The 12867-nt window shown below is 31.1% G+C and overlaps 1 protein-coding gene across 2 annotated transcripts; it reads right to left on the bottom strand.

The window, feature by feature from the left end:
- Positions 1-5316: 5316 nt before the first annotated feature.
- Positions 5317-12827, bottom strand: Tao (Serine/threonine-protein kinase Tao). Of its 2 annotated transcripts, none has more exons than XM_070298864.1 (12): positions 12166-12827; positions 9638-10080; positions 9182-9530; positions 8675-8850; positions 8373-8535; positions 7893-8242; positions 7383-7628; positions 7076-7303; positions 6522-6761; positions 6115-6372; positions 5701-5957; positions 5317-5482 (listed from the first exon to the last, which is right to left on the bottom strand). In XM_070298864.1, the coding sequence occupies exons 2-12, from the start codon at positions 9941-9943 to the stop codon at positions 5362-5364; spliced, it is 2694 nt and encodes an 897-aa protein (XP_070154965.1). In that variant the 5' UTR covers positions 9944-10080; positions 12166-12827; the 3' UTR covers positions 5317-5361. The 2 variants fall into 2 exon arrangements, with proteins under 2 accessions (XP_070154965.1, XP_070154966.1); XM_070298865.1 differs by having other exon boundaries at positions 12348-12827.
- Positions 12828-12867: the final 40 nt, after the last annotated feature.

The raw sequence follows: 12867 nt of genomic DNA, 5'->3' as shown, positions 1-12867 counted from the left end.
AATGTTAACTCACCGATTCAGGCAATTATATTCGATTTGATACAAAACACTTCAACATGAAAAATTCACTGAAAAATTTTTAATCAAATTATTCTCTTTAATTGCTATTAATATAATGTTTTAGTCGCACGAATTTACGTGTTAATATTTCAATACAAAGCCGTATATATACATTGTAAATTAAATAAAAAACACATGTTATAAGTTCCCCTAATTTCATTAAAAATTATTGCCCTGATATGCGTACTATTTAGCATATATACATCAGACATACATAAAATCTCCTATTATCAAAATTTGGTACAAGATGTTTGGTATGAATTCTATTCTCACTTGAGAACGAAATGTAATAAAGAGTTCAAATTCAATATTACTGAAACATATAATATCGGCTATAATACAACTATATAAAATTTTGCCAAATAGATCAAATAGAAGTTTCCCTAAAAACAAATTAATTTCACGCATTTGTTGGACACACACAGGTCAAATGTGTAAAACAATATAAACACATCCGATACACATATCTTAAGTTCACAATGCTGATACGTTTTTAAAATAATTGTCCTTCGCGCGCTGAAAGCCAAATCTTATTTAAGATTCATCCACGATTAATATTATGTATTGTATATATATATATATATATATATATATATATATATATATATATATATATATAAAAGATACTGCGATATATTGTAACTACATAAATTAGATTTTATGAAAATGGTGTTGCATTTTGTTAATTTACAATAATGCCAACTAAGATAATTTTTCGATGTTTTACGAAAGAGAAACAATTATAATTTTTAGAAATTAGAGTGTTTAGAAAAAATTAATACACTGTATGCCAAAGATTATATTATGTATAATGTTCATGCACAATTTTTTGAACAATATCAGCAACATATCATTTTCACTGCTTCGTCTCATTGTCTTACACAAGAAAAAAGCATATTTCCTTATAAAAAAATTAGTCTTATCAAGATCAATAATGGCACAAGTAATTATTGAATTTTTATTGGACTGTTTTCACAAAAAAGGTATCAATTTGTCAATTATAAAACATATGTATGGTTATTCCGCTTATCAAAATTACAGCTTTGATAGTATCCTGTATATACTTGTTGTTTGACAATCGGTCTGAAGTATAATATTTTCTACTTTCCACGATACCTAATGATATCTATTCTGCAAACACGATATATATCTACTTTTGTTAAATTGCGCCTTGAAAAAACAAGGCTGTTACAAATAAAAATTACGATTTATCTAATTAAAGCCAGAAATTGTATTAAAATTACATTCACTTCAATATGTTTTGATGTGTACAAAAACGAAATATTCTTATAATTGATCGAGATAATATTTATGAAAAGAAGAAGACATAATTATATATAATAGTACTGGAATCGTAATTGTTACAGCAATCTCAAAAATATTGCAATATTTTTATTTGACGAGATAGCGAATGTATATCGCAATACTGAAACACCAACATTACAAAATCACGTCATTTATAATGGAAGTAAGTGAAGAGCGAGCTCATCAAATAATCACAAGCATAATTTGATAACATCTCTGATATGCTATGCCTATGATTAATTGTCTAGCGTCTAGCTTATCGATTATCATACCCGAAATTTAACTCATAAAGTTAGCCATGTGTTTTTGAAAAATTTTATAAATCTCTTTCTCTCTCTTTCTGTATACTAAATTCTATAGATATCATAATCAAAATTCCATATATCGCAGTTCTATATAAAGCGAATAAATATTTACAAAACTCTAGCAACATCGACTTGATTAATTTCCTAAATTGGGTATTCAGTATTATAGTGATTACACAGACTATGATCGAAAATTATCCTTTTGTTACGTACATATACAACTTAACTTTCTCAGAGACAACTCGTGCTATAATTAAAAGTGCGTATAAAACTTAACAATTTTTTTATATAGTATATCTCTTCGTGAAGATAAGTTCGAAATATAAAACTTTAATAATCGCAATTATATTTAATTAGTTACTTATATTGTAAGAGAAAAACTTACTAAGTATATAACATTAAATTAAGCTAATAGTTTTCCTGAATCACACATATTTTACCATAATTTGGAATCTAGTTTGTTAGCACGAACAATCTCTGTTAGTCTGTTATGCTTCAAATTGATTATAGTAATTGATTTCGCTGACATCTCTCTAATATAGAATAACCTAAGGAAGAATATAAATATACCTTCATACACACGGATGTCATCTTACTGTCTTTTGCATATATATAATGAGTTGTTGCATTTCGATTACTATATATATATGTGTGTGTCTATATTTACATATCGTTTAGTTATAAATGGGGACAATATCAGTTGATTGTGACAGCTTTCCATTGGAACATGTAACTATGATAACAATTGTATTGTTCATATTTCTCTACTACAATCAATCGTATCACTATAATTGAACACACTTTTAGATATTGTTCGATGCATGCTATAATTAATTAATCATTTTTATTTCACCACATCAGATTTCACTTGTTAAAGGATTTTAACATACAATGTAATATATAATGTAAACTGGAATGTGTACATGCCATATATTACCATTGATAACGCGAATGACAAAACGTATATTATATATATGTTATACACACACATGAAATTCTTGTATCTTTTTATTTTTATTCATGTAAATATTTTATGGAGAAAAAAAGAGTCTATAAACTTATGAAATAAAATGCAATATTTCTGGTCATGCCCCTCAATCTGTTTAACAATTATTTTGATCTCTCTTAAATCTATAAACAATCATCTACAAGAAATCTCAAGCCATAAACATAAAATAAAATTATACAGAACATTAACCTTTTTAATAATATATATATTAATGAATACAAATGTTAAATTGGCATTGATTGATATTTTTTCAATTCTATTACTTACAAGTATTTCATGGTTGACATGTCTTGACTATTTTTAATAAAGAAATTAGATTATATCTTTGAAAAATTTATATTTTTTACGATAAAAATATGCTTTACACACAAAATTTATTGACATTTTAAAATTCAAAAATAAATGAACGAGTTTTCATTGCTAAATATTAACTAGTAGTAGCATCTCCTTAAGAGATTATGATTAATGGAAATGGACTTTCATATCATAAAGAGATTTAAGAATTTAATATAAAATAATATTCATTTTCGTTGACTCTATAGAAAAATGTCGAGTTATCGTTACAAAATATTATTGAGAGGAACAACAGTCACAATCATTCGGATTTACATTTTATAATAGATTTTGTGTGACACATAAAACAAAAATACATGAAAAAGTAATAAATGAAGAAAACAAAACATGTATATTTTGATGTAAAAGTACAACATTGGGATGTGTACTGGATGAAATTTTTTCTTTCTAAATAGAATATGTGGTATACAATATAAATATATTGGAGTGATGTAACATGAATCTTCAACGTATATTTTAAACTTTTAATAATAGAAATAGAGGAAAATAAAAACATTCTTTGAAACGTTCACTCAATTTTCATAAAAAACACAAGTAATCGATATAATTGACATATTACCAAACGCAAATAATCTATATAATTGACATGTTACAAATGAATATTTGTTTATTTAATACACACCAGGAGTAAAGATAAATTATTTTAATTATTAGTATAAAAATATGCAGAGCGTTCAATTAGTACATAGATAATATCAATTTATTTTACATTTCAAATGTGTTTGTATTGTGGTTAACATATCCCGCGATTATTCTCTCCTCATTGTTTGTAATACTCAACATAGAAATATTTTTAAATCCACTGGTTTAATGTTGCATGAATAAAGATATAAAAGTAGAAAACAAGTCATAAAAGATATTAAATAATAACTAATCATATAATTGAAATTAAGTTCACTCGGTAATGATGTAGAAGATATTAAAATTAATAACATTCTCATAATTAAGAAAATATTTTATTTTTATAATAAGAATATTTAAATTCTTTTTGAGAGTTTATAATAGATATATATTAATATATCTCATAAATAATTTTTACATTTATTTTCTGTTAATTTTATGTATATAAAAACTATATATTTAGAATAATGCTAAAGAATCTTTGTTAACAGAAAACTTGAAAGGAATTGAAAAGTAAATACTAATTATTTATAATTCAACAATTATTATAAAATAAAAAGATATAGCAATAAAATAGGATAATTTATTATATCCTAAATTTAAATCTCTTTTCGAAAAATGCACTTTTTTCATCGTTGGTAATTGTATATATTTATAAAAAAAGATAGAGCTTTGCTAGATTTATTAGATTATTACTTTACAAATTCCACTAATTTTTTTATTTCTTTAAATGAAATATAATTAAAATCTCGAAATATATATATATATATATATATATATATATATATATATATATATATATATATATAAGAAATACACTAACGCGCGCGACACTCAATTATTATGAAGAAGTTTTATATCTTCATTATGAAAGTAGCGCAAAAATCAGAATACTATTAAGAAAAATATATCAAACTTATTTTAAAACTTAGATGAAAAAGGATAAAATGTATGTATGTATGTATGTATGTATGTATGTATGTATATATATATATATATATAAACATATATATTTTTCATTCGAGCATTAAAATTATAATATTGTTACTTTTGTCAAATACACACACGCACACACACACGCGCGCGCACACATATATTCGTAGCATATTAATAAATAAATGTCTCTAAATTTTTTCTTGTGTAGTAGTTGTGTATAAAATTCTTTACTCACTACGCTGATGTATGTTTCTTCTGGCCTATATTTTAAGATTCTACTGGATATTAAAAATGAGATTAATATTTTAAAGACTTTTCTTTATCTTTATGTATTCATTGCAAGATATTTAGTTATAATTAATAAATATTACAATATTGCAAAAAGCATCTAAATTCTTCATCAATATGAAACTCTCTCTCTTTCTTTCTCTCTTTTTTCTGCTAAATTATGTTGATATATCTCGATGATTAAAAATAATATGCAGTTATGATAATTTCAGTCCAATACACATTCCCAACCTTAACAAACCTCTTAGGTTCGATTTAATGCACGCAACGAGTCGATCTTGTTATATACGTAAGTCATCGAATTATTATATGTCGGCAGACTCGTCATGTACTTACTACAGGCAAACATGTGTATACATGTATACATACATACATATATATATATATATATATATATATATATGTATGTGTATATATATATATATATATATATATATATATATATATATATATATATATATATATATATATATATGAATACATTTAAAGACTATTAGGGGGGAAGGATGTAGAGCTATTACTGTGAGCCAGACTTAACATGGAGCCGCTGAGACTTTCATCGTCCGGGTAAGATTCTTTTGATGCCTCAGCTATCGCCAGAGCACTGTAATAATTGGAAAAATATTATAAAAACTATAAAAAAATTATATAGACATGTACTGCCTAATGTTTAATAATAGAAGGATGAAGATAAACATAAGGTATCTTGTTAAAAACTGAAATAAATGTTGTACTACATGTTTATAAAATTTAATTCAATGCTATATCTTTAGCAAATTTTATAAAGTGCGATTTTTTGGAACGAGAATACAATTCACATACCTGAATCCTATTCTTGCACTTTCCTCATCAAATTGCTGCAATTCTCGTTCTTGCCTTTCGTGCAATAAACGTATACGTTCACTACGTTCACGGAGAAATTCCTGAGTTTCTAATTCCATTTTTTGTTCAAGCAAGGCTCGTCGAACAGATACGCGATCTTCCAACTCGCGACGTTCTCTGTTTCTCTGTGCCTCGGCTTGCATCTTATTTTTTGATTGGTATGCCATCAGAATTTCTAATTCATAATTTAATCTTTCCTGTAAGATTAATTTTAAATTATCATTACAATCACATATAATTATATTATAAGAATACTGATACAATATATGACAATATATTATAATAATATATATATATATATAATATATGTATAATATATGTAATATGTGTATAATATAATTTAATTCATTAGACCTTAAGATTATGGCATTCTACTTCTTGTGACTCATCTAGCCGTATACTTTGTTTTTGGAGCATTTCGGCAATACTCTGCTCATATTGATCGCCTAAAAGTGCCAATTTACGTCTTTGTTCCTCCTTTAACTTTTTAATAACCGCTTTTTGTTCTTCTTTAACAGTTGTTTGAAGGATTTGAGCTTTTAATGCTTTATATTGTCGCGTTTGTATTTTACAAGTTTCTCTAAACTGTTTACGAATTTGCATTTCTTTTTGCTGAAATTATAGAAATTATTTGTCAGTACAATTAGTATCAAATATATCATTGAAAAAATATGAAATTTACGTGTTGTACTTTTATATTTTCTTAAATAAATATCAATTATGATGATCACACGAATGGATATTTGTATTGTGTCATTCACCTTGAGACTCTTCGGTTGTTGCTTAAGTTCTAACGCATGTTTTTTACGTAAATCACGTTCGGCCCTTTGCATATAATCCTGTTGATTACAAAGTTCTGTTGTATGCTGTCGATGCACTTGATCCTCACGAAGTGCGTGTACTGCTCTCTGCTGTCTATATTCCAATTCTTGTGTCTTTTCATGATGTCGTAGGAGCATATTATGTGCCTGCTCCAATTGCTGTTGCCGTTTATTCAATTCCTAAATGTAAATTTATATCTATATAAATTTAATATGCTTCAAACATTTAATAAAAAATAAAAATGTTAATAGAACAATAATAACAGCAACAGGCTCAGAGCACCAACAACAAGCCAAGATGCAGGTATTGGTGCACAAACTTATTATTGTTAAATTTTATTAACAAATGTACATTAAAAATGTACATTTAATAAGAATTATTAACTCATATGATATGTATTCTAAATAAAAAATATAACATAAGAAGATTTTGGTGAAAATATGATTGCTTAGAGATTGAAAATTTATTCAAACATGTCAATAATAATACAAACCTCACGAAGAAGCTCTTGTTCTAAACTGTGGAAGATGAGTAACTTTTTTCTACGGAATTTACGAATTTCAAGATCCAGATATTCTCGTTGTCCTCTCGCAAGTCGTTGTTCCTCTTGCGCTTCCATTTGTCTCAAATTGTCTTTCTGACTTTGAAGTGTAGCATCTCGTTGCCTTTTTGGAGTTACCTCGTCCTGAGAAAGTTCCTTTTTCCATCTTTCTTTATAAGCCTATATTACATATAATGTTTAAAAATTATAAATTAAATAAATTGTACATATTGATTTTTTTATACCAATAATATCTTACTTTGTACTCTCTTTTCTGTTGAGCTTCTAGAGCTTTACGATCAGCTTCCTGCCTACTTGTTATCTCTTTATGAAGTTTCTTTTCAGCATTTTGATTTTGTTTTAACTTACGTTCCAGTTCTTGCAGATGTCTGAGTTGCAATTTTTCGAGATCTTTACTAAACTGTTGCAAAAGAGTTTCATATTCTTTATCTAATAATTGCTTATGTGATTCCATTTCCATTTTACAACGTTCCTCTAATTTTACCTGCAATAAAAATAAATTATGTAGTACATATAAAGATTTAAAAATTACGATTGTTGACAATTATTATACAATACAAATTAAGAAATTTATGATTATATTATATATTATTTATGATAATATATTATTTATGATTATAATTATAAATCAAAGATGTAATAATAATTATAGATATAGATATTATGATTATATAATTAAAGATTTCTTATTTAGACTTTTTTCTGCATCATAATCTATAATAATGTTTGACAAAGTTTGAATTCTTACCAAAGCACCTTGGTGTTCTCTCCTCATTCGTTTATATCCACTCATTTGTTCGTGCATTTCTTCTTGCATATGTTCCTTTTGTTGTTTGGTAACAATTGAAGTTGTCCTAATTGTTGCAAAATTATTGGCACCATGTTCAAGGAGATTGGCAGTGACACCACCTGCTGAAACTTTATGCCGATTTCTGACGGATCCCGAAGAATAGTCATTACCATCAGCATTTGGCAATGGCAGGCTATTGGTGGAGGAACTTTGAGAGCTTGCTGAGACGCCCATCGAGTGAATCGAATGTTCTGAGGTAATTGAATTACTTTTGCTACTATCACCACCTGTTTGTTCATCAGGTGTATCTGTAATCACACAGTTGTAAAGATTTAGAAATGTTAAATAAAATGCATTTACACACACTTAATCAGTGTAAAAAACATGTAGAAAATTAGTACTAAATTTAACATTTAAGAAATTGAATTGTTGACGTACCATCAGCATCACCAACTGTGCTCTCTGTTTCGCATGCATCAATCATCAAGATTTTCTTCATTTTACGATAATTTAAGTTATCTAACTCCCGGACAGCAGCTTTCGTTCTCTGTATCAAATCTATTAAAACTTGAGGAGAACGTGATCTGGTGACAAATGGATGCTGTAAAATTGAAAGCCTATAAGAGAACAACTAGACTACTATTAACATACTATTAGTATATTATTAAAAAAAAAAAAAAAAGTTATAAAATATATATATATAAAGTGTATCATTGCAGATATACATAAAGATGACTCACTGATAACAGTTTCCCGGATGTCAATCTTTCAATTGGACTTTTTGTGAGACACACCTCAACAAAATGACGAAAGACATCAGTCCAATCTGGCGAATTTAACGTTGGAGTATCATTCTGTGCAATATGATACAAAGCGCTCATAGCGTTCATATTAAAATAAGGCGGTTTCCTTTCCGCTGTAATTAATATAATCGATAAGTTTTTTAAATTTCATGTAAGTAAAATAATCATCATAGATAATAATTATATATATAGATAGTCTAATAAAATGAAATAAATGTGTGAATTACATATTAGGAAGAGCTTAGAGAAATCATATTGATATCTTCTAATTCAAATAATCAATATCATTTTGTTGATTGAATGGATGAAAATGTCACATTTAGAATAATTGAATAATTAATAATAGTAATATTCAAACTATTAATGTGAACAAGAAATATTAATCTATTAATTCTATTTAGAAAGTTTTCACAATCAATAATGTATTAAATAATAAATATATACCTAATTCGATGCATGTTATTCCTAATGACCATACATCAACCTTGCCATCATATTGCCCTTCGTCCATAGCCAATATAACTTCTGGCGCCATCCAATACGGAGTTCCTACGAAGCTATTGGCTGGACATTTTATACTCGCGGACCCAAAATCGGCTAATTTCACTGTACCATTCTCAGTAAGTAGAATATTTCCTGCTTTCACATCACGATGGATTCTACCGAGATTATGCAGATAATTTAAGCCACGCAATACGCCATCACATATTGCGGCTATTTCTTCTTCCTTCAAAGGTCTTTTGTGTACTTCGATAATATCTGATGCAGAGCCAAGACAATATTCCATTACCAACTGTAAAAATTAGTAGATGCAAAAATATTACAAAATGTCATTTTTAAGGATCTAAAATGGAACAAGTTTTTTCGATTTTCAAAAAAGAAATTAAATCTTGTACATACCCAGGCAGTGTGGTCCCTGAGATAGCAACCCTTATACTCTATAGTATTAGGATGATTAAGTTGCCTAAGAAATCGAATTTCCTTCAAAATATCCTGCCATTTTTCCACCGTTTGCTTCCCCAGGTAGGACATCTTCTTGATGGCAACAATTTCTTTGGTAACCAGGCATCGTGCATAATAAACAGCCCCGAAACTACCATGCCCGATCTCGCGCAGATCCTCAAATATTTTCTCCGGATCATTTTTCTCAAATAATTCGGCAATCTCTGGATCCTTCAAACTACCAGGCCTTGCAACAGCTGGCATAGTCGAGTTGTTGATAATTAGATGCCCGAGGCCTAGTCCAGACACCTTACTTTATTGAATCGTCTTTAGGTTCCTTGCCTAAATCTTCTGATTTTAACAGATCCTCTGTCAGTCCATTCCCGAATTTAACATTCCATCTAGAGAAAAAAAAAGAAAAAAAAAAGAAAAAACTTTTGGATACAAACGTATTAAAAATTGGCTAAAATTTAGAGTTATGCTAATGCATATATTGTTAAAAATGGAACAATATTATTTCTTATCACATTAAATCATAATTTTAACCACAATTGCCATATAAAATATAGAATTACAGAACACTTTTGGAAATATGGAAAATACAGAACAATTCATATTTTCATATAAAATATTAAAAATTACTTAATTCAGATATAGAAATTTTGGTAAAGACATATTAAGAAGATTATGACTTAACAATTTCACTTTTCAGCAGTTAAATAATTTGGTAAATATGAAATTAAAATTTCATGTGATAAAAGACTGCTTTAGGTAAAATAAAAGATAAAATTTGATTATCTATTTGTATTTTTAACACTTTGGGAAAAAACATCTTTATCTTTAACAGTTTATAAACACAAAAAACTATCAATGTCTCAACATAAGAATTCTTTTTTTCATTCCAAATTTCAATAAGAAAAAATTTACATTTTTCTTAATATTATGTTTTATACATGGCTTTTAAATTGTATTAATCTGTAGTAATAAGAACTGTAATTATCATATACTATGTGTGCGTACTATTTAGAATTGACAATCTTGCATCGAAAAGAAATTTTAAATAAATTGATTTTAAAGTTTCTCGAGTTAATTTATAACATTGTATCACTGCAGATTATTCAGATTATCATTCGATGAAAAATCTTTGATCAACTTGAAGTAACGCTGCATCTTACTACAGATTTCACATGTTAGTATGTTCTGTAATTTGTTAATTCTCAATAAACATCTTGGCATACACAAAATTAAGACATTCATTGACAATTTTCTCAAAAACACCAATTTCCCTATATTCTCAAATTTTCTTACACGAAAATGATCCCCAGTTAAATCTTTTAAAATTATTGCTGATAAATCTTCAATTTTTGGGTACTCTCTCCGAGTTCTCGAAGGGGGGGGGGGGGACTAGATTAGTGTTCGCCTCTCGATTCGCAAAAAAGTATCGTTAATCTTTCACGCGAACATTAGAATAGTCGCAGGCGCTTTCTGACCGGATGTACTTTTACGAGCTTGCCGAGTTTAAGGGCGACACAGCGCACGAACCGCAAACACAACAACAAATATTTACGTTCAGCCCATTGTCCGGCTTTGTCGTCGTTTCTCTTTTGTTTTCCATTTTTTTTTTCGCAGAGCGAGATCTAAAAGTGATCCCCCGTCGACGAGAGCGAGGAGAGAGAGAGAGAGAGGGAATACGTAACGACACCGCGGAAATAGGCACGTTCTCGTAGGAGCGACGAAAATTATCGCGATTCCCATCATTGTTATCGCGTTAGTCATATTATTCGCCTCAATAAGAGAAAGAAAGAAAGAGAAAGACTAATACCTAGTATGTATATTAACGATCCTGACGAAGAGGAAGACGACCGGTCGTCTTCCTCGTTTTGTCAAGTTAACGTCACCGCGCGGGGATCATCGACGCCTTATCGCACCGGAACCGAATCGGAGAGGGGAGGGGGGAGGATATCAAAATATTCGGCAGGGCGCGTTTGGACGACGGGAATGTAGAAAATTATCGAGCGGCGCGCCGAGAGAATCCTTAAAAAAGACAAGTAAGCCTGTGGACGAGAACAAACCTGTGGAAAAGCGCGATGAGGCATTTATAGGAAAGATGAAACGATGACTCGCTCACAGGAGGAGATGGAAAAATGCGGGCCATAAGGATTTAAGGATTGGGTCCTTACGGTCGGTCCGGATCAGCCCCCCCCTCCCTCTCACTCTCTCTCTCTCTCTCTCTCGCCCCTACCCCGTAGAGTAAGAGCGATCCAGCGCACTGCGCTGCGTTGCGTTACGTTACGTTGCACCGTGTTCCCGATGCGCTCCGTCAATACGAAAACACACCAATCGTATTAGCGTGCGTCACGGCCGGTCCGGCTGCTGGCGTGACATCGCACGGTTATGCCCTCGCGACTCCGAGCGGAAGGAAATTCGCGGCACGAGGGGCAGGGTCGATCGGTCGGCTAAAAAAGGGCCGAAAAAATCGTATTCACCTCCAAAATGGCGAGGGAGCGGGCGGGGAAGCATGCGCCTCGCAGGCTCCGTGCACTCTCTTCAGGCGGAGGAGAAGACGGCGACGAAGGAGGATGATGATGAGGAGGAGGAGGAGCAGCAGCAGCTCTTTTTCCTAGCCGCCGATCCCGCGGGCATAATTAAACGCCCGTCCTCGACTCACCGTCGCGCAGACGACCGCGCACCGCGCCCCGGAACAATACACGCCTCGTCCTCGTCGTCGTCACCGTCGCCGTCGCCGTCGCCGTCGCCGTCGTCGTCGTCGTCGTCGTCGTCGTTGGTCGTATACGCACGTCACGCACGCACTAACACACGCGTACAACACTGGCGCTCGCGCGCGCTCTCTCTCGCGAGAGAGAGCGAGGAAGAAGCGAGCAACAACGAGCCGCGGCGAACTATGTCGGCACGGTGTCCACTATCGCGAACAGATCCAACGACGACCGCGAGAGGATCACCGTATGCGAGAACGTTTTCCTCTTCTACGTTTCACGTCCACGATTTCGCCCCGTTTTATACTGTACTTGTATACCGTACACTGTACACACTACACTAGGCACACACGAGACACGACACACGAGAGCCCGTCGTCCGTCGCGATGGCGGTGGCGCTCTACGCCGGTCACGTTGCAAACTAACCGCCTCGATATGGTCGTTTTTCCGTTCTCCTTTTATCCTTTCTCTAT

The sequence above is a fragment of the Polyergus mexicanus genome, unplaced genomic scaffold (assembly GCF_030449975.1).
Source record: "Polyergus mexicanus isolate NDT 795.1 unplaced genomic scaffold, iyPolMexi1.0 SCAF_7, whole genome shotgun sequence".
NCBI classification, from domain to species: Eukaryota; Metazoa; Arthropoda; class Insecta; order Hymenoptera; family Formicidae; genus Polyergus; species Polyergus mexicanus.
Note: the sequence above shows the minus strand (reverse complement) of the source record. Positions and strands in the feature narration are given on the sequence as shown.